At 39.3% G+C, this 22,720-nt stretch overlaps 1 protein-coding gene across 1 annotated transcript; it reads left to right on the forward strand.

The window, feature by feature from the left end:
- Positions 1-2,804: 2,804 nt before the first annotated feature.
- Positions 2,805-16,256, forward strand: cotl1 (coactosin-like F-actin binding protein 1). The gene is made up of 4 exons (XM_020642021.3): positions 2,805-3,208; positions 4,128-4,210; positions 13,125-13,282; positions 14,080-16,256. Exons 1-4 carry the CDS (start codon positions 3,135-3,137, stop codon positions 14,188-14,190), a joined length of 426 nt encoding a protein of 141 aa, XP_020497677.1. The 5' UTR covers positions 2,805-3,134; the 3' UTR covers positions 14,191-16,256.
- The last annotated feature ends 6,464 nt before the right edge of the window (positions 16,257-22,720 follow it).

Below are 22,720 nucleotides of genomic sequence, written 5' to 3' on the forward strand. Positions count from 1 at the left end.
TGTCATCGAGTGTTTGAAGATGCAAAAGTAGAAGTATAAATGATTGAATGTAGTTGCAGGGGCCTTTAAAAAAAACGGAGTGAGTCTATAAATTTAAACACTTCAGAAACTTCAGAGAATAATTTAACATCAACACCTTTTTAAGGGTTATGTATTCCATGTTTTTCCTATAATGCAAAGTTACTCTATGGGACAGACCTTTCACTTAACCCATAACAGAAAGAAAATCTGGAAAACTGTGTTGTCATTGTTTTTCACTTTTTTTTTTTTTTTTTTAAAGAAAAACAAAACATAATTACTCAAAATGAGAGGAAATCTGAAAAGAAAAACAGAACTTTAAAATCTGTCCTGTAATGACGGATAGGATGGACAATTTATTAAACCCAATCTCAGAATCAAAAATTCTTTAAGGTCCCCGCATCAACAAAAATGTACACATATGGGGACCAAATGAATGGGGTCTAAATCATGGCACTAAAGACATTGTTCCAACAGAGTCGTGTGTGCAAACAAATTGAAAACATGCCTCTGCTTCATAAACAGAGTGGATGTTGAACAACAGGAATTACAAACTCACAGCCACACTTCCCTAAAGAGAAAAAGTACGGTAATGTAGTGGAACATAAAGGCTACAAATAAAGAATCTGTATCAGGCCCAGATCTAAGTCAACAGTGCCCTCAGAGATGGAAAGAGTTCCTTCCCTACCTTACTACTTTTTTTAATAATACAGACAAAGGCTGTATCTGCACGTGTGCTAAAGATAAATGTTGTGTAACACAATAAAAATGTTTTTAACTTCAAAGAATCTGCCTGATAATTAAACTTTTTCTTCTTCTGTTGAAAAACCCCAAATCTAAAAAGAATAATTGGAGAAATCTTTCTCTAATGAAATTACCTCTGTATAACGAGCTTTGAACGACTTGAATGCATTTGCGCAATCAAACATGTATTATAGGAAGATGGCCAAACAATTGTATGTCCTAAATTCACTGCTCCCTATTAATCTGTAAACCGGATTGTGTATCACATTGGTACTTGTGCTGTGTTGCTGGATGACCAGCAGGGGGCGTGGGGATGCTGTATCCCTGGATACCACTCGACAAAACGGTGAGCAGGAGCTCAGACCGGCATGTGTTGATCCTCCAGAGAAGACTTCATCAGTGATCAGTGTCAGTGAGTGAGCTGACCAGAGAGCTGCTAGAGCTGGTGGGCTAAGTGACCCCTGACCCCTGCTGAGCTATCTGCCTGCTGCTGATTCCCCACTGCCCACTTCTTCTTCATCACTTAGTCCACACATTCAGCCCCGCCCCCGTACTACATAGCTTATATTTCTTGTCTTTAACTCTATATTTATGTTTATTAACTACACAAGTGTTGTGTTGACCGAACATTACTACTTATGTTGTCATTCAACAGCATATTACGGCAGGGTTTAAAAACGTTTGCCTATTAGCTTGGCCTATATAACTGCAGGGTGCTTAGGCCTATAGGAAGGCCTTATTGTTCTTATTTGTTCAGAATATTTGGATTAATAATTGATTATTTTAAAGGAAATTGAAGTGAAATGGATTTATTGAAAGAACAAGATTTTAATACCGCCCAATGAGCTTTGTCATTGACAAAATAAACAAACGTAAAACCGGAAATGGAGTGTTTAGGCTTCAAAATAAAACAGTGCCTTCTAAAAATGTTTTTTCTAACATTGATGAATACCCTGAGATTCCCCATTCATGAGAGCTTTCTCAATGTTTCCTCTCCTGGCCTTTTTCTGTTTCTTAAAACTGACATCTGAATGTAGGCCTATCCATCCTTTTGCATTTTCTTTTCCATGCCTTAAACATTAATGTTTATATTTTGGACATGTCCTGATCACAGTGAAGTCATATGTTTGCTCATTGGACACCAATGCACATGTCCACCTTTTTTTTTTTTTTTTTACTGTCAAAAAAGATATGTAATACTTTTTATAGCCCAATTGTGTTTAAGAGTCTATATTACCTGATATTATTACAGATACATTTTTAAATGAGTGTGATATTCTTGTTTGTACCCAACTGTCTTCTTCTCTGGTGTGGTAAGGCTGGAAAATGAATTTTGTGGTGGAAAGTAGCAAGTAGAAAAAAATGTAGTTAGATCTCATATCTGTAATGAATGAAGCTTGATGATCATTGTTCATGATTATGTAAAAAAATATTCTTTAACAGCTGTCTTCTTTCCTTAAAGACTCAAATATATTTCAAATAGCAATACAGAACAACATAAAACAAATAAATATTTTACATGGTAACTAAAAGAACTTTGTCTATAGAAAATACGTATTGTTGCAGGACCATGATATTATTAGTGTCATCACCACACTCACACATGGTGATGACATCAGAAATACAAGTAGGCCTATTTTCTGTCAGTACTCCCCATTTATTAGACCCTATCACTTTACAACAAATGTAAAAAGTAATTCCCAACTAATGCATGACTCATAATGATTTTATGCAGGATGTATTTTTTTTAATTTCCTTTGCTGGCCATTTAAAAATAATAACGAGCCATGCATTAGTTATACATCAATTAAATGTCATATTTATTATCCCTAAAGTTAAGTGCTGCCCTTGTTATGATATTATTAGGTCTTATTTAAACACATGTGCTTCTTGTGAAGGAAATAATATCACAATAGCTTGGATAGAGTTTATTCATTCATTTCAATGGCTTCTATGCGTTTTACTTTATTTGAAAGCTCGTACCGGAATAAGACATTGTATGTTGTAGCTGCCTTGACACTGGCTTTCTTTCATTGGTCATTCACAGGAGAAGAAGGTGAATCCAGCGTCTGGGGGACTTCTCTGTCTGTCTGCTGGCAACCTGATCGACTAACGTCACCAACGCTCATAAAGTGGAGAAATACAGGAAATGAACAGAGCTGTCTTTTTCTGCAAAGCCGACCGGTTCAGTTGTTGCAGTCTGGTGGTTGTGATTTTGGATTGAAGCCTATTGTTATCATTTACAAGCTCTCTTATATGTAACATCAACTGCATTATAGTCATCTGATTTATTACTGTGGAGCAAGCCCACCCTGATTTGGACTGAAAACAACGTTGTCTTCACCGCATCTGACCTCTATCCAACCGAAAAAATGACCACAATCGATAAGGAAGGTTGCAGAGAGGCTTACAACGAAGTGAGAGACGATAATACGGACACCATGTGGTGAGTGTGCGGACAAGGGGAGTTATCCATACTCCCTTCAGGGAATGGGACTATTTAATATCGACTCTCATTAAACAAAAGAAAACGAGTCGTACGTGGCATGCTAACCCATGACATCATCTGAATGGTGAAATATTTACTTCGGTTATAAAACAACACTCAGACTAATCTGGGTTTCCATCTAATATCTGTTTAATTGTAATAAATGTTCAGCGTTAACGCCCACTGCGCTGCGCTGCGCTGCGAAGATGAGAAACGGACCTTTCATAAAAGTTAGGATTTTACTCGAATACGCCCAGTTTAGCTAACTCAATATATGCCGAATGACAGATCGATTCCCAAGTAAATATTTAAAGCAACCAGCTGCATTTTACGTCACGGGGAAATTTGCATTTAGCTAGGATAACCTTAAATATCTAGATTTGTAAAAGTAGTTCCACCGTCTTAATCCGTATACGCGCTGGAGCGGCCCATCGGGGGGGTTTTACCAGCTGCCTACACATTCGTGGATTGTTTAACTCTAAATGCACAAAACCCCGATTCCAGAGCGTGTGTTTGGTGTGTTACGCATGCAGCTTACACTGCCCTGTTCTGGCTGATCCGTATTCCGACTGAACAGCGGTCACACACGGTACAGTTATCAGGCCCAGCAGGGCAGAAGTAATTTCCTTTGTCCTGTATTCATAGAGGATAACGTGATAGTAGTGACATTAACACATGGCTTACACACAGCTGCCACCTTGCATGGGCGTCTTAGGCATTTTGTGCATTGCTCCAGTTTGTAAAAAAAAAAAAAAGAAAAAAAAAGAATAACAAAGAAAGGGTCGGATGCGCACATAAGGCTGTGAATCAACAGATCATTGAGACTAAATAATGCATGGACTGGTAATAACTGCACACTCTATTCTGCATCCTCCAGGGCTGCGTTCACATATGAAGGCTTTAAGATCGTGCCTGCGGGACAAGGGACTGAGTATGATGACTTCAAGAAGATGTGCACAGGTAATTTCTATTCTCAAACACAGCAGTGTAGTGTGTGGCTGAAACTTCTCTTGCTCTACATTATGTGGCATGTGTTTGGCCTGTAACAGCCTATATACCACACAGCTTGACTTGGCAGGACACTAATCTTTTAAGACTCTGTGTGCTGTCACCCGTTGGCCTTAGGCCCTGTAACTACACTCTCGAAGCACTTAACACTGTATGCATTGCATTGCATAACCTGTTCTTCAATATCCTGTGCCTCAATGGAACAGGGCGACGCAGTTAAGGTCAGTCTTTTGTTCATCACTGCAACTTTTATCCCTCAATGTTAATTGTAAGATATGGAAGACTGTTTGAGACACAAGTTATTGTTCTTCAACTAGTTGGTACAGTTTTCAGCTGTCACGCCTTCAATTAATCCGACCACATCTACACGCCTCTGATTTAAAAAGTTCATAGTTGAACAAAGGTTTGAAGAAAGAAGAAAAGAAAAGTCAAGTAGAGACTTTCAGTGACTGATTTTCAGTGAGTGAAAATAAGAAATAGTGCTCTCTGATCTAAGTTCCCCTTGCGCCTGTGTCCTCTGGAGTATAGCATCAGCTCAGATGTTGGGTGTGGCTGAGTCTCTTTAAACCTGGCTGCCTCAGGGCTTTGCTCCGTGTTTCTCTTCCTGATATTACAGAGCTCACATTCCTGTGAAATGTTGAAATAACACATTCATCACTCTGTGCTTTGCAACGCTTCAGCTGGTGTCTCTGCCATTGGTTCCTGCACAGAGATGACACATCAGACATCATCCTGTCTGCAGGCTTGTTTTCCTTATTTAGCAGTGAAGTTGTAACTGTGAGTGTAGGAGGAGCTGACACAGACTGATCATCTAGTGAGGCTTGAGGAGGAGGGCTGCTTTTAAGTGGTAATCTTCAACTTAACCAGGAAGTAAAAATGCACATCCTGGATCTATGCAAAGAGATGAAACTGTACATGAGACGGCATTGTTCCATATATTTTATTTAGTTACACTATACATTTTGTTAACAGAACCTTTACATTTGGTTTTCTACCAAAATATAGCAGCAAAAAAAAACTAATTTAGTCTATTTCATAAATAATTAATTATAGGTCACTAGTACTTGAGTTACAGCCAAATTCAGTCCTAAATATCCCTCTTTTAGAATGTGTTCTTTATGTTTTAAAGTTGAAATCTTTAAGATCTCAGTTTTATTCACTCAGGCTGCATGAATGGGGATGTGAGATAGTTTCTGGTATGTTTTGTCACCTTACTCTAAAGGTGTTTTAAGACCAAGAGCAAGGCAATGCAAGTGCACGCAAAGTCAATGCAAATGTGCCATAAGACAAAACTGTGTGCAGAATGACATGTCAGCTGTGTTACTGTGCACGTTGAATTTTTTTTTAACTTTCTACAAAACTGTGTCCCAAAAGCCAATCAGTCTTTGTCAGACATGTGATATTTTTGTCAATGACATCACTGCGGCGCCATATTGAAGGTTTTGTTACGGTGGTACCCCAACCGAAGTATTCAATCGAGCCACTTAACCGTCAAACTGGAATGAGTTTTAGAATACGTTTGGCTCAGTTAAAGAATCTTGAGAATCTTTTGGATCCCTTGTAACTTTTATGGGTGGTGGGCTCTTGTAAGCATTGCATTCAGGTTTGGGGAATAACAGAACACATGTAATGGGATGATGTCATTATGAAACAGAAAAAAAGGTACTTTACAGTTACAAGAAAACATTTACTCAGATTACAGCATTGAGAAACTCCTGACATCCTGACATAGCTTCAGAAAATGTCCAACCAAAATTCATTCAAACTTTTGCATTTTAAATGTTGTTTGTGTGTTTCTTATCTTGCAGACCAACAGGACAAAGAATACATTTAGACTTTACAAATCTGCATCATGACGTATATATTTGGGGCGTGCGCATTCTTTGGATTCTTTCATGGATTCTTTCATGCTATGAAACCACAGCAAATCGTTCATATCACTGTTCATATTTTATCATAGAGGATGAATCTTTCTCATTTTCATTTGGTGACGCCAAAAGATGTCTATTTATGATTTTAAAACATGTCAACAAATGAACCATAAAAACTTGTTTCTAAGTCCCTTTTCCTCGTGACTGTAAAATTTTTTGGACTCTTCATTCTTTCACAGTATCGCAAAGTGTTTTGGTAGAAGTGAATACAGATCAGAGGGATCAGGTGATGCTTATTAAATGAATACACTTTTCATCAGCCACATCACTACACTAAATCAGCTGATTCATGACAACAAAAGCTTAACAACTGAGGAAACAATCCCCCCAGAATATCCTGTTGCTCCGTTTCCACCAAGAAGTCTGGTTCTGTTCAGTTTGGTACGGTACCCATTTATTGGCATTTCCACCTGTCAGAAGTTGGGAATGGTACCAAAATAAGGGATCCGTACCGTCCTGCCTTTTTGGTACCCTTCTGTCAGGATGCCAAGGGTACTGATCCAACCCTAAAGGGTCCCTTGTTTACTGTATCCCTGTTCTTCTTGAACGTTTAACTACATTAATAGAGGCCTACACTGTGTTGGGCTGCTATAATGTCACACTATTACATGGCTGACGCGGCTATTTTCATATGGCTTACACTCTGCTTACCAAATATGGTTACGGTTGGCTGTGGAAACGCAAGCAAGTTCAGAACTGTACCAAACGGCACCGCTTGGTGGAAAAAGGGGCTTAAGTGTTGCATAGTGGAATGATATGAACACACAGCAGCCTAAACTGAAACCAGGTGCTAACTTTATTTATTTTAGGTGATAAGAAAAATAATAATAAAAAGAATACAAAATGTATTTTTGTGAGGCTGTTTATATTCATGCATGAGTCCTTTGCAGCTAGTGTGTTTCAATATGAAAGACGAACCTCTGAAGATCTATTTCCATCTTCATCTGATATCTCTCACTGCAGCAGGCTGAATACTTTGATTGTTACAGTTGACTCATGTAAAGTTTGTGTGTGTATGTATTATTTTCGAGCTGTGTGGTATCATTTGCATGTGATACTCATCAGGGAAACAGTGGACAAAGATCCGTTGACATATGTGTCCTGCTTCAGATGTCTGCAGGGTAAAAAATAACTGAAGGAGAAAGTATTCAGTCAGTTCAAAACACCATTCATGTATAGAAAAAAATATAAAAAATACTTTACCAATAACCCCATTGAACTCCATATTTTAAGGCCTATTTAAATTGTTGTAAAGTTTTTAAATAAGTTAGAATATAAGAGGGATAGTGAAAATCATGGAAGTTCATCCACACATGTGGATTCATAGTTTTTGGAACCACACAAACTTAAAATCATGTGATAGGTGAATAAACATGTTTGGATTTGGTCATCTCGTTTACCGCTTTTCGCCAAATCCGCCCGACCACTCCGAGGAGACTGCTCTGGTGTCGCAGAGGGACCGAGTGTGTTCTGAGGGAGGGAATACAAGAAGATAATGTGTCATCAGAAACGAAGTCAATTTATACAGAACAACATCTCTCTCAAAGAGTCCTTTTTTTGCTGTCTCATCATTTGTCGTAGTTTCAGTGCAGTTTTCTCTGCAGGGTGGCCGCCTGCAGAGTCAGCATGACTTTAAAGGGAAGACAAACCAGGAAGAATCTGGCAGAGGGAGGAAGTGTGGGGGTGAGGGCGAGGTGCAGGTCGGGGTGTGCTGTCTTTGTTCCTCCCTGGCATCTCAATCAAGGACAATGACAAATAAGACAAAGGAATGTAATTCACCTTGACGTTCACAGAATAATTAACAAGGCGAGGTGTTGAAACTATCGATGCCCTTATTACCACGCTCATAAGACTCCTTACAGTAGTTGCTTCTGTTCATGTGTGGACGCTTTGATCTGACAGCAGTGTCTTTATCAGCTGCTTTAACAGGTACATAAAGATAATACCATGCACTGTAAAAACTGCCAATGCAGTTTTGTAAAGTCAAACAACCTTTTAACAGTTTGACCGTTGACATTAGCTTGTGACCACCTTCAGAGCTTTCAGGATTTATTCTAATAACTAATGTGAAATAGTAAAGTTATTTTTTGTTGTTTAGGGTCTATCTGTATTTTGGGAATAAATGTTTCCGCATAAAAATACTAGATCTACAAAGTCATTCATTGTTAATCAAGGACAGAAGTGATGCAAATGTGTTACTAATAGAGGTGGGGAAAAATTGTTTTATGTAAAAATCGAGATTCTTATCTTCTGAGATTTTTAAATTGATTCATAACTTTCAAAAATCGACTATTTTGGCTAAGCAGTCACTCCCTGCTAAGGGGAGAATACCAATGGGGGCAGCAATCAGTCAGTCTCACAGATGACTGGAGTAGATCCTGATGTAGGCCTATGTACTCATTCAAAAATAGACGTTGAATCCATGGATCCATGAATCCTGAATTGTTTTGAATCAAAAATAGATTATGAATCGAATCATGACCCCAAGAATCCAAATTGAATCGAATCGTGAGACACGCAAAGATTTCCAACCCTAGTTACTATACAATATTTAGTGAAATTGTTATGACAAGGCAATATGTAAACTTTGCGCTCTTGTGACTTTGGTTTCATTCAGAATAGCCTTCCTTGTGTTTATGCTATCTGTATGAGTGTATGACTGTTTTCTGTTTCTGTGTATGCTGTTGCGATAGTGAAGGTGTTAAATAGCTGAAGATAAGTTACTGCACTGCTCAGGAGTAGTCAGATGTTTTAACACATAAAAAGAGTTGTGACCATTGTGCAATATTTTGTTGAGAGCTACTAATTAGGGGTGGATCAATAGTTCACCAAAACACATATTATTGCAATGAATTCGTCTCTTGACATTTTCTTACAAACCTCATCACGAGTGTCAAATATTCTGTATTTAACAAAAAATAAAACTGTTCAAAATAAGGTCCCAGTTCAAAAGTGTAGCGGGATCTGCATTATAATTTTGTCCAAGTCATTGAAGTATTTTTTGGAGCTCTCGAGCCGATCCGAACATTTCCCCAATACCCGGAGAAAATAACTCGATGTAAGATTGAAGTATTTAATAAAAAAAAAAAAAAAAATCTTATGAGGAGTAAAACAATATTTAAAGTTGTCATTTGTCATCACCAATGTGTTCTGACATTGTCTGGCACCTCTGTCTCATTGGCATTTCTCCATGCAGTGTTTTTGTGTTCATTAGAACGGTGGCTTCATTTGAATAAAACCACTTTTTGTCACGTTGATATTCACGTGAATATCAGGTTCCTCATCGTGTGCAGTACTGTCATATCAGTCTCTGGTGGGAACCTTCCAAAAGATGCAGAAGCATCTCTGCTGATGTTATCTCTCACTCTGCAGCTGTCACTTGAAACCCTGTGTTTCAGACCAGGGTGTGGACTTTGAAAGATGTGCGGGTGTTTACCCTCAGGATGCAATGTTTTGAGAGCTTTACTTAAATTCAGGATTACTCTGCCTCTTCGATTGTGACCGTTCTTATTTCATCTGTCTCTGAAGCCAAACAATCATTGCAGGAGGAAATTACAACATACACAACAGATTAAAAGCTCCAATGTCTTATATGGCTGTGTTTAAGTGTGTGTGTGTGTGTGTGTGTGTGTGTGTGTGTGTGTGTGTGTGTGTGTGTGTGTGTGTGTGTGTGTGTGTGTGATTCTCAACACACAGTCTCAGATTAAGATGGTGTTCATAGTGCTCATCAGGGTTAGTGTGCTCAATAAGAAGTCCATTTCTTTGGTGTCTTCTCTCACGTTCTCTTAGTTCTTTTTGGCAGGGTGTCTGTCAGTCAGTGGTGCATTGCAGCACTAATGCAGAAGAACTGACTTTTGGACAGTGTGTTGTTGATGGAGTCAAATGCTTTTACAGCTCATCCGTCATTCACATAAAGGTTTTGTTCTAGATACTAAACATAATGAGTGTCAGGGATCTCTCTGTCAGAGCAAACTGCATTTCTGTCAGTCACACAGAGGCAGGAACATCTGGAAGACACAGATGAACTCCAATCTGCTCATGTTATTGTTACATAATGACACATACGGCCTGCAGCTAGAGCAGACAACACAGCAGGAGTGTCATTTGTAGAAAAGTGGTGAGGGGAAATAGGAGTTAAATGTCAAACTTTAGGATATGTTTGTCTTAGAAGTAAACTGGAACTGATTCTGGTTAATTTGTGTAATATTCAAAGTTGTGAAACGTAATGTGTAAACTTCCTTGATTCATCATACATCTCCTTTTTACATCTTAAACAAATCCAAATGATGAAACAACTCCAGTTACCTTAACTTCACTTTAAATCTAAATAAAATACTCAAATGTCTACAGTTTAAAAAAAAAAAACCTTTAAAAAAGTAATCCCTGAATAAACAAAGTCCCATGAGCTCTGTTAGTTTGTCCTCTGCAGCTTTCTGTCACTTTGGTGCTTTAAACTGCTGACGGGCTGCTGAGTCCAGACTTCATCGACTGTTGTGATCAAAGGGGCACTGATTTCTGCAGGGGTGGCATCATGAAGTATTTGTTTGCACATTGATAATAGCTGTGTGCACTAATATCTGAATAGTGGGTGCCCACTTGAAAACCCCTCTGTGTCCACATTCCCCACCTAAGTACACTCTTATTAGGTGCTTGCACATAAGGGATTTTCTACAGCTTGTCCTGTGTTTCTGAAATCTGCTTTAAAGCTCCTCCTGTGTGGAACTTCTCATTTGTGTAGACTTTGGTGAGGATGAAGCAGGACCTCTAATCTATCTGCTTATTTGATCTTTTACATTAGTAAGTAGAACTTTCTGAAGAAAAAAATCCTCCCATCCAGCTTTCTTTTAACACATGTAACGTGTTGCAAATCTTTGTCAGTAAAGAAATGTAAACAAAGACTGTTTGAGCGATTGTTCTGATTTCACTATGTTTATACATTTTAAATCTAACAGTACCTAAAAGAGGTGCATTAAAAACCTTACATCTTTTTATTATAAGCAATCTCTTGTAAAAAAAGCCCAATGTTTGGGTATGCACTTAAGGTCAGGTACAAATAATTAAGATAACCAATCATAATTTAGAACATTGATTGGCATCCTGGGTTGGCCAATTACATGTTGGGAGGAGGGGGGGGGTTTCCTCCTTTAAAGGTTTATTTTGAAGCATTTTATTCCTTTATTCTAGAGACAGGACAGTGGATAGAGTCAGAAATCAGGGAGAGAGAGAGAGAGAGATTTGGGAATGACATGCAGGAATAGAGGCACAGGTCAGATTCAAACCCAGGCCGCCCGCTCTGAGGTCCACAGCCTCCGTACATGGGGCGCAGGTACTAACCACTATGTATTGTTTTAAACAGTGGATTATATCTCCAGCTAGCAGCCAGAATGTCATTTTATATTTTTCCATAAAGCCAACCCCTACTTTAAAGTACTTTACATAGGCAAAGAAAAACTACCATTTAAAAACAACAAGTGATAAATAAAGAACTAAAACTTCTCTAATACGTTGGAATCAAATCAAAACCTTAAAACTGAGGCTAATGGAAGATTCCATTGCAGTTCCAACATGTTTATCTGTTTGTTTCCAAATATCAAAAGAAGGTTTAAGTGAACACTGTTAAGATTCAGGGGACAAATCAAAGCATCAGATTGAATGTTTGTCTTTAGATATTATTTACAGTCTGTTGTGTTGTGGATCACCTGAGAGATATCTGCGTGTTCTCTGGGACGTCTGTGACACATAACTACTGCAGGCCTCACAAAACATTTGACTCATTTAGTCTGTTGACCTGAATATTTCCTCAGAGCGTGCGCGCACACGCGAATTGAAAGACTGCTGAACAAAAGCAGAACTTTGTATTTAGTTGAACTTCCTCAGCACTTTTCTTTAGAACTGTCTCTCACACAGCACATAGACACACAACTGAGTTCTTAGACAGTAAATGATACACCAGACACTTTGGCTGTGGTCACAGTGTCTTTTTAATAATGATATTGGTTTTTATGTGATTATATGTGAGTAGAGCAGATCCATATAAATAATCAGTGTATCTCCTTCAGCAGACTCAGGTTGTCAGGAGATGAGATGAGCTGCAGCTATCTTTAGCTCGGCTTATTTCTCCGACATCTTCCAAACATCAGATGACTAAAACCCTTAGTCTCATAATGATCTGACTTGAAACCATAAGAAGGTTCTAGGCTTCACTGTTTTCATGTTGACAGTAGACTCTTGTAAACTATTACATAGACTGTAAATTTCCAGGTGATGTTTTCCGTCTTGGTTGGCATCTACTGGCGACATGTTTCTGACTCTCTGCATCTGCTTATCGTCACTTTGAGATATTTAAACCACTTCAATGTATGAATTCATGTCAAATATCTCCAAAACTTTGGAGGATAATGTAACAATTATTTTTAACATCCTGTCTAGTAACTATGATCAATAGATTACTGAATTAGTTATGGAAGTTGAATGACCATGGGTTGTGAATTGGAGCTGCTGTAATCTTGTTAAAGGTGCAGTCTGTTGCCTTTTATAAAAAAAATCAAACATGAGCATCATTTGACAGGAGGTCAGTTAGTACCTGCCTGGTGTCACAACTGACTAAGACAACAATTTACTGTTACAGTTCATAAGGTTCTGATTGGACAAGGAAATCCATGTACACATTGTTATTATAAAAGCTTACAGATATGGGATTTAAAGGACATATTTGTGGCACCTGCATCATGATACGTATCATATCGTGAGGTTGTGGGAAATACCCAGCCCTATCTGCTACATGTGCTCAGATAGTGTTGAGAGCTTTTTTCTAGTTTACTACTTAAGAGAGTTTCACTTGAAGCCTTGATTTCTGCATGACATGTTCTGCAAAAGAGAATCCGAGCTCTATAAGTGTCAATCTGTGTACTCAGTCTGTTTATTTCTTCCATCAGATGATTCCCGTCTGTTCGGCTTCGTCCGGATCATGATGGGAGACGCCATGAGCAAACGAGCAAAGTTCACCCTCATCACCTGGATCGGAGAGAACATCGGTGGTCTTCAGCGTGCAAAGATCAGCACTGACAAGGCAAAAGTGAAAGAGATTGTGCAGGTCAGAGTCGGTGTGGACAACATAGCAATTAATGTAATGGGTGTCATCATTAGTGTTGGAGTAGAGCTGTAATGGGCCCATCAGGGAGAAAGTGGGTGGTTACAGAGGCAGCATGGCAACACAATGCTGCATGCAGGGACAAACATCTTTTAAAAAAAAACAACAAACCAATTCACTCATAGATCACATAAAGAAGAAACATGGTGGGAAAGTGATAACCAACCCTTTAAGAGCCAAACATTATCAACAAATAAAAGATTGACCGAAGAAGATGCAGAATGAAACAAGTGTGAAAAGACCATCATATACAACTTGTATTAATTGTTCTAAACAGCAAATATTATAAGAGAGTGAGAGTCGAAATACTGTTGTCTTTAATAGATTAAAAAAAAAAGTGTGACAGGGAGATCAGACATTGAACGTACATTCATTAAATGGAAACATGATTTCAATTGAATTGCAGCGTTGATATATGACGACTGGATGTCTTAAAAAACAATGTGGTTCAAAAGATGTTCAGACATGATATTGTAGAGAGAAATCAGCCACTTAGATTCTGGCATCTGTTCTTTAAAATCAGAATAAATAGGCTTTGTTCAGACTTTGTCATTCTTTTAGCTGTTCTCAAACAGCCCTTTATTATGTTGAGTTCAAACACATTTCTTATGAGATCCATGCAGCCAGCCTTTGTCCAAAATAGCCATAATAAAAGATGATTTCATGGCCCTCTGAAAGTTGCGCATTATACACAAACACAAGACATCCTCTTCACACCATCATGTGTTTTGTCTGTGCAGAATTTTGCCAAGGAGTTCATGTTGAGCGACCAGAGGGAACTGGACGAAGACTACATTCGTGAGGAGCTGAAGAAGGCGGGAGGAGCCAATTATGATGCTCAGACGGAGTAGAGGAGTGCGACGGTCCACTGGAAGGGTTGAGGGTCTGGTTATGGCAGGGTGGGGTGGGACGGGTTGGGATGAGAAGGGGGTCGGGGAGTGTTGGGGTTGGGCTGCTACCTCTGAGGGAGAGGACGAGGCAGGATGAAGAAGATGTTTGGTGAAAGGGAACGGCACAAACTGAGCACACTCATTTTACTTTCAAAGTGGAACAAGAGCTTAATGTGAACTATTTGTCAATTTAAGAAAAACACAGGAACTCACTAATACTAAGTGGCTCATCACACGCAGATCTCATACCATCACAACACTGCGTATGCTGCTTTATAAAATGACTTCTTACAAATCTGAAGATGTCATTGGTTAAACAGCTTCTTATTGGGCTCTCAACAATAGCTTTAGAGTTTGATTGTAGATCAGTTTCTGAGTGTATTGGCGTACGTCCTCACAATACACATGCTGTTGGTGCATCACTGACATGAAGACCTGCTTCAGGGCCCCTTTATACCTGATTTGAACAAAGCTTTTGTGTGAGCTCATAACTTGGTTGACAGATCACATCCATCAGTGAAATATTTCTTCTGAGATTTTTCATTTTTGCACACATTAAGAAACTTGATCAATACCACTTTCATGTCTGGAAGGTGAATTTATACTACTCTCGCAGCCGGTTAGCTTAGCTTAGCTTTAAGAAGCAGTGAAACATCAAGCCTTGCTCTGTCCGGAGAAAACACAATCTGTAACTCTGGACCATGGATACTTGAAAGTTAATCTTATTTGTTTATTTGTATAAAGAGCGAAATGTAAAAATGAAACTGTTGCCAGGCAACCAGCAGACCCTCCAGAAAATCACTGTTCCTGCCATAGTTGTTAACATCACATATTGCAAATATGAGGCCGTCTTGGTCTAATGTAGGTAACCACTCTTTCCATGTCAGAGTCAGGCTAGCTGTTTCCCCTTTCCTTCTCGTCTTAATGCTAATATTAGCTGAACTGCTGCTGGCTGTAGCTTCTTAATGAGCTGACAGATATGAGAGAGGTATTGACCTTTCACTCTTCAACTCATTATTATAAGGCAAATATACTGGATACACATCATACACACACGAATGCATCATCAGAAACAAGTGGATGATTGCTCTTTAAGATCACAAACTGCCTTCTCTCCTCTCCTACCCTCGGTCCTCTCCCCGGTCAGCTCATGGTTGGTTATCCACTGTTCTGTGCATCATCATCTCATACTCATCCTCATCTCAGCTAAGCTGTCCGGCTGTTTCAAATTAAATCACGGCTTCAGCATTGGAGATAAAATGTAATGAGGATGTAAGAAACTGAAGAGTTTCACTCCAAATTTGAAGTGATACAACAACAAGATTGAATCTTTTTAACAATGTTGTAAGAATCAGTTCATTGGCAAGAGCGAATGCTTCTTTTTGAAATGAAACTCTTTACGTGCAGGCATGTGTTTGACACCAGAGCATGCACTCAGTCATGATACACTGTACCTCCAGGAAGAAAAGATCTCCATTTTGTAACAATATCCTTTTTGATGGTTTGTTTGGGTAAGCTTGAGTCATAGTGCTAAGTACACATTAAACCACCTCTTCATCTCCAGCCAGACAGCCGTGTTTGGATTACAGCCTTAAATTAAACCATTGCATCTGACCCTGAGATGGGCTGTAATTCATCCTCCTGTCAATTGACATTTGTGCTTTGTGCTGTGATTTCCTTTTCTCACTAGTGCAAATGTGACTTTTGCACATAGCTCATTGCTTAATGGACCTGAGCTTGTCAAACCCAGGAGGAGCCATCTCGGTTGTAGCATCTCTTTATTTGGTTTCAACCCTCCCCCCCTCCCTGCAAAAACATAGGATTCTTTTTCCCTCGTACCTTTTTAGTTTTTGAGATGAATTTTATGTTATCTGGAGAGTTTTACCTTTTGATTTTATTTGTATGAGCATTGTTATCTTGGACATTGGCAGAAGAGATTTTCAAAAAAAAAAAAAGGAAAAAAGAAAGAAAAACAAAGTGGGCACAAGAACAGTCATGTCAAATAAAAATTGATGTTTTTTCCAAAACCTGCTTGTCAAAGTGTTTCTCTGAAGTTCTGGATGTCATAGAGCTGTGATCTGTCTTCTGATAATATAAAAAATGAAATAGGGTAAGTGAATGAAAATCAAACATTTGGAATCTTAGCCATCATAAAGCTGACCAAAAAGTAATCCAGACTTTATAACACGCACACACATGCACACACAGCATCCTATGGACTGCACTAATGGAGAGATGTCAGAGTGAGGGGGCTGCCCACAGCGAGCGTTCCTCTCCTGAGCTGGGGGATTTAGGTGCCTTGCTCAAGGGTACCTCGGCATTGCTCAGGAAGTGAACTGGCACCTCTCAAGCTACTAGACCAATTTCCAGATTGGTCCACACCAGTGGCGACTCTCCGGTTCCCAACCCAAGTCCCTACAGACTAAGCTACTGGCGCCCCAAAAAGATCAGGCCATTTATCGACAGTATTTCTGAAAATGTATGCAGTTTCACAAAACGTGAAAATAATAGTTATAATAAAACACTTTATTTGTAACACTTTACATTGCAAGTGCTACAGAAAACAACTAGCAAAAAACAAACATACAAACGAGCATAAAACAACAAGTGATGAGATATTGATTCATATCAATACACTCGAGCTAACAGTGACACCCCTTGTCACAACAGATTCAGATTCATGAAGATACAATACACTGTGATACTGCAGAAAGGTGTTATGATGCCATCTTTTAAAAAGGCATTTCAGTTTAACAATCAGTGTGGAGTTAAAGAGTCCTTCCATCTGGAGCATGTTAGCTACTTTATGCAGCTACTAGCATAGCATCGCCCCCATCTCCCACCAAACAGTCAGACGGAGAGGTGCTGGGTTGCATTGTGGGCAGTCTCAGGTTTCCTCTGAGGACTATTCATTTTATACACTTTCTTTGTTTTTAAAATCTCCTTCCTCTTTACCAGTTCAGGATGACGTAATGGGAGTAAATGAGCACTTGTGGATTCAAGGTACACACAGCAAACTGTTTCTGGGAGCTTAAGGGACTCCTTGGGGTTTCCATGGTCACCATTGTAACCCTCAGTATAGCTAGTCTGGGTCTTGGAGGAAGAAGAAACATTCCATATAGTTCCAAGTATTCGGAGCTTCAAACCATGAAAAGCGTCCGTGGGTGCCTTGAAAGGCGCGATATAAATGACATCTATTATTATTATTATTATTATTAACCATCCCTCCTTGTCTCTACTACATACATCACTTCTTCAAAAGAAGTGACATTCCCTTACTTATTAATTAACAGGAGCTGTTCTGTTTGCTGTTTGATACTATCTTCAAAGCTAACATCCTCTTTATAAATCCAATTATGAATGATCCTGAATGAGTGATCAGATTATTTGCACTCCCAAAAAATATTTTCTTTCTCTATTGATTTAGGCTACTGCAATTCCCCTGGATAGGTAAAACATTACTGATTGGTGTTATTATAGAAAAGTGCTTCCTCATAACTGAACGCTCAGTCAGTAAACTCATTACATTTCTTACTCACATCAGGCCAGGTTGTTAGGTCAACATGTTAACAGAGGCCAGGGATGTTAATCCCAGGCAAGAATTGATTTCCAATAAAGAGGAATAATCTGCGTGTTCTCTCTAATGCTGCCTTTTCAACATGACTCATGACTGCTAGTCTGCATCAGGTCAGTCGATGATCACCAGCTGTTCCACATCAGCATGTGTGTGGAGTCTGTGTGTGTGGATTAATGGTTTGTCAGTGAGACAGCCACTGATCTAACATGATTTCTGCAGTGTGTGTGTGTGTGTGTGTGTGTGTGTGTGTGTGTGTGTGTGTGTGTGTGTGTGTGTGTGTGGGCGCGTGAGACAGGCTGGCTGGGTGGTAGCAGTGATCTATGAGGACTAATAGCAGGTTGCATAATGACAGAGCTACGGTGGCTTGCTGGGGCTTTTAGGCTGTATTGAAGTAAGTCGAGGCTGTAGTCCAGTGTGTGTGTGTGTGTGTGTGTGTGTGTGTGTGTGTGTGTGTGTGTGTGTGTGTGTGTGTGTGTGTGTGTGTGTGTGTGTGTGTGTGTGTGTGTGTGTGGGTGGATTGAGAGCTAGCACCAGTCCTTTTTATTTTTTTCTAGTCTTCTGGATCGAAAGATAAAGGACAACATCTGCTTCCTTGTGATATCTCACTACGAGCTTGTCACCAATTCAGACAAATAAGAATTGATCACCCAGTAACTCAGCCAGAAAAGGTTTTAACTCCCTGCTTTACTTCCTGCACAAACCCCCAACGGGCCTGACTTTCCATTATGTTGAAGACACTGATTATTACATTGCTTTTCCGAGCTTCAGACAAGTATTGGGGATGTAAAACATCCATGGATCCAAACTTCAAAAGGGAAAAGATCATATTCGATCAAGTGTGTGGGTAGACGTGTCCTGTCAACATTTAAACGTGTCTTATAAAAGTCTTATTAGAAATGTACTTTGGGGCGCAGGTCAAATTTTCACTGCAATACTGCCACATGGCAAATTGGAAGCAAGGCTGAATGCACCTTATCAAGGCCTCCGTATTTAATCCATGTTTATATAGTACCTTCAACTTGTGGTTACATTGTTTGTGAGTTTAATTTTGTTTCTTTATGCTTTCAGGCGTGTTCACACCAGTAGCAAAACTAATATTCAGCTCAACACCGTTACACAGAGATTTGTATTGGACGATGGTTCCTTCACATCCTACACCTTCCCATGTGTTTAATATTGTGTTTGTTGAATGACCAAATATCCACAAATTTGCATGACATTCCTATAGACGGTTTCATTTTGTTCAATTTGATTATTCATACAATATAATAGCATGCTAACTGGCTTCATTTTAATTATGGTAAACTCTACACATGCTTTATATTGCAAAGCCTATTGACTATAGTGTTGAGCTCAAAGCATCAACAGTGCATAATACCTGCCTCACAGAGCTGCTTGCATGCAAACTCTCGGGGACATATAAAGGTTTTCTCTCTGATTCATTTATGAACACCTGTTATTCACAGGCTGCAAAATGGTGCATGATGTACATTTTACAAGATGAAACTCATCTCTGTATTGCTGCTTCTCCATTATCACACAAGCAGCTATGCATGCACTTTACTCCTCAATTGAGCAACAGTATATATTGCTGCAGGTGCATTGGTTGGTTTTTATGACCCCCCCTCCCCTCCAAACATATCCCCTTGTTCCTTTCACTTTACAGTCCTCTCTCTACCCTGCATGTCCTGACAGCTCGACTCAGCGTGGTCCAAGGCAGACAGTGTTATCAGTATTAAAGTTGCCTTTGCACAATCGGTTTGTTTCCGATGGCGCGACCACAGAGGAAGAGAGAAAGACACACAACACACACAACACACACACACAACACACACACACACACACACAGACACACACACAGATGTTAGCCAACAGGACCTGTAGGAGTGTCCAAACAAGGACTGTTAGATCCGTTCCTGCAGAGCGATACCACTCAGATCCTTCCTGCATTCCTCAGACCGCCTCAACACATCAGCATATTTTACAGCCCACAGCAAGTCATGTGCTCTGTCCTAGCATGCATGCATGTATGTGCGTGTGAGTGAGAGAGAGACACACAGAGAGAGAGAGAGACAGAAAGAGAATAGAGAATTGTATTTGAGTCACTTCAAGTCTCCAAATCATTATATGATGATAATATTGTATTACTTCTACAAAAAGGTGGTTCTGATAGACTCTTGACTTTGTGTCAGGGTTTCGCAAATTGAACTGGATACATTTGTAAATCAGGAACAGTAGAGGAAGGATAAAATACAATGCTCTGTTTGAATGTGTGTCCTCTCCAGTTGAGACATCTCTATCTCACTATCCTTTTTTCAAAGACTGAAATATATGATGTCTGTATTCTACTGCATGAATACACAATGTAAGTCATTTTGTGTAGAGTTGGAAATAAAGGCCCTTCAAACCTTTCACTTTCACTCTGCTCCTCCCTCACCAAAGTTTTTCACTGATTCAACATTTGGTTAGTCACAGCTCAGCGGGGTACTCAATCCTAACGAACCAGAGACCTTAGTGTGTGTGTGTGTGTGTGTGTGTGTGTGTGTGTGTGTGTGTGTGTGTGTGTGTGTGTGTGTGTGTGTGTGTGTGTGTGTAGGGGGGAGTATGATGTTGAAACAGCCCCTGACTCCGTGAATGAGCTCACAATGTCTCCTGGAAAGAGACAGGCAGAGGCCTTGGGTATGTATGTGCTCTGCATGAGTGATTGAGTGTATTTAGGGGGCGGGGGGGGGGGGGGGTCTCTCTCCACTTGATGAATTTATCTACCATAAAAGAGATATCTGCTGGATAATCTTCCACAGCACTTTTACGTCTATTCTGTGGTTAAAGATGTTTTTGAACATGAAGCGCTGATTGCTCTAGCTTGCCTGTTGTCAGATCAAACATTAACCAGAGTACTTTTACTCTATGTTAGCAGAAGATTCCAGATGGAATTACATATTTATACAGGATCAAATTTCAATATAAATATGCTCACTCTGAGTGACATTTCCTCTAGGCTTATCACTGGTTCTTCAGTTCTGTTGACATATTTACACGCTTGGAATAAAGCCAATAAGAGTAGAATTTTTCTTTTTTTCTTCTTTTTTTTGCATCTTGACAAAAAAGCCACCATGTTTAAATATAGTCAAACTTTTGAGTTTAGCACAAGTTATGAGTAGTTAAGAAGGATACATTTTTTTAGATGAGTTGTCCAGATTTAAGCTGTAATGTCAAGATTTCTTTGAATGCTTTTAAATCCAGGCTGAGAGCACTTGAGACGACCTCCTTTACTTGTAACTGTTTTTTATCATTTTAATTGCTAATTGTTTTTTTATCATTTTAATTGCTAATTGTTTTTTATCTGTCTGTATGTTGTGAGTGTGACTGTGTAACTTTTGCTGCCTCTTGGCCAGGACTCTCTTGAAAAAGAGGTTTTTAATCTCAATGGGACTTTCCTGGATAAATAATGGTTAAATAAAAAATAAAAAAAAAATATATATATATAATGTCAAAATGCTGAGAATAGAGATAAAATGTCCAAAATGAAGCTCAGTGTAAGTTCAAGAAGGGAAAATATTGCGTAAATCTCTTCAGTCATAATTGACTCTCCCTTCTCTATCTCTTCAGGCTTATCTGATCATTTGCATTTTCTCTTCATGTTTGAAACCAAACAGATTTAGCCACAACTTTAATCAACCGATCATCCCGCTGTTGTCAAATATAAATCTGTTCTGTTGCTGTCAGTTTGACATGTCAGCATGGATCACTGCGGCCTTTGTTCATCTCCTGCAGTCACCTCTTATTCATCTCATCAGAATCCAGGTTCAGCTCCTCATAAGTCCTCCCCTCCACATCACATCCTGCCGCCTTCTTTCACCACCACCTACTGTGTCTAGACTCCATCTATCCTGATGTCTGCCTCACTACCCATTTCAATACAAAAAGATTATTACGCTATGATGAGGTCTGCCCCAAACATATTTCGCATCCTTTTTCAAAACTTGTAAAATAAATAACTATGCTTATAATGAGTCCTCTCTTGCTTGAAATTTGAATCCTCAGTGCCAGGTAAAAGAAAAAAGAATCAGAGGAGAGGAGGAATATTTTTGGTTATTATTTTTAATTGAAAGGTGAAAAGAAAAACCCTTTTATTTTGGCCTGGCCCTCCTATTATATACACAAGCAGAGGTCAGCCAGCATAATAAAAATGTGGCAATCATCATTCATCTGGAGAACACGAACATGCATTCAAATGATTTCAATGTTCCTCTATATCTGCCAAAAGTTGGTATGGACAGTTGATTTCCAAAGTGAATATATTTAATGTTTTGTATACAACCTTCAGCAATTTTTTTGTATTCATTTATAAAGTGTTTAACACAATTTCTTGCACCTTTAGTTTTGCTTTCTTGCTTTAGTATTTTAGAAAAAGTTGCAAGAAATGTTTACGGGGAACTTTGGAAAAGAGGGAGAAACAGAGAGGTAGAGAGAGAGAGATAATGGTTGGCGGGAGGATGAAGGGGGGGGGAGTTGGAGATTGAAATTTGCGCAACAGGGCAAAGCAAACGAGGGTGGGCGGTGGGGTTGGTCACTATTCAGATTCTTTCAGGCCATGTGAATAGGGAAGACGGAGCGACAGGGAGGGAATGTGAGTGTGAATGGGTCGGTTCTCAGAGCTCCTGTGTGCCAGCGCTGCACAGTGTTGGCACAGAGATGCCATTGTCAGAGACTAACGAGCTGAGGGACACTTCATTCTCCCGGCCCAAATGAGCATCTGTTTACTGAGTTTACTGAGTGCTGACAGAGGGGCGTCTGTTTGCTGTGACATCAGTTATTGGTTTTTTAACAGCACCTTATATGAAAGTTTGGTTTTTAAAACAATAGTTGCCGATGTGCGTGCACTTCCTAGGAAGTCATTGTTTAAAGTGCAGG

Source organism: Labrus bergylta, chromosome 7, assembly GCF_963930695.1.
Source record: "Labrus bergylta chromosome 7, fLabBer1.1, whole genome shotgun sequence".
Lineage (NCBI taxonomy): Eukaryota > Metazoa > Chordata > Actinopteri > Labriformes > Labridae > Labrus > Labrus bergylta.

Bases quoted from the DNA above. Each gene is read 5' to 3' on its own strand.
- cotl1 (XM_020642021.3), top strand. From the start codon at position 3,135: ATGACCACAATCGATAAGGAAGGTTGCAGAGAGGCTTACAACGAAGTG. The intron at 4,211-13,124 runs GTAATTTCTATT...TTCTTCCATCAG, and splicing joins CTTCAAGAAGATGTGCACAG to ATGATTCCCGTCTGTTCGGC. The intron at 13,283-14,079 runs GTCAGAGTCGGT...TTGTCTGTGCAG, and splicing joins AAGTGAAAGAGATTGTGCAG to AATTTTGCCAAGGAGTTCAT.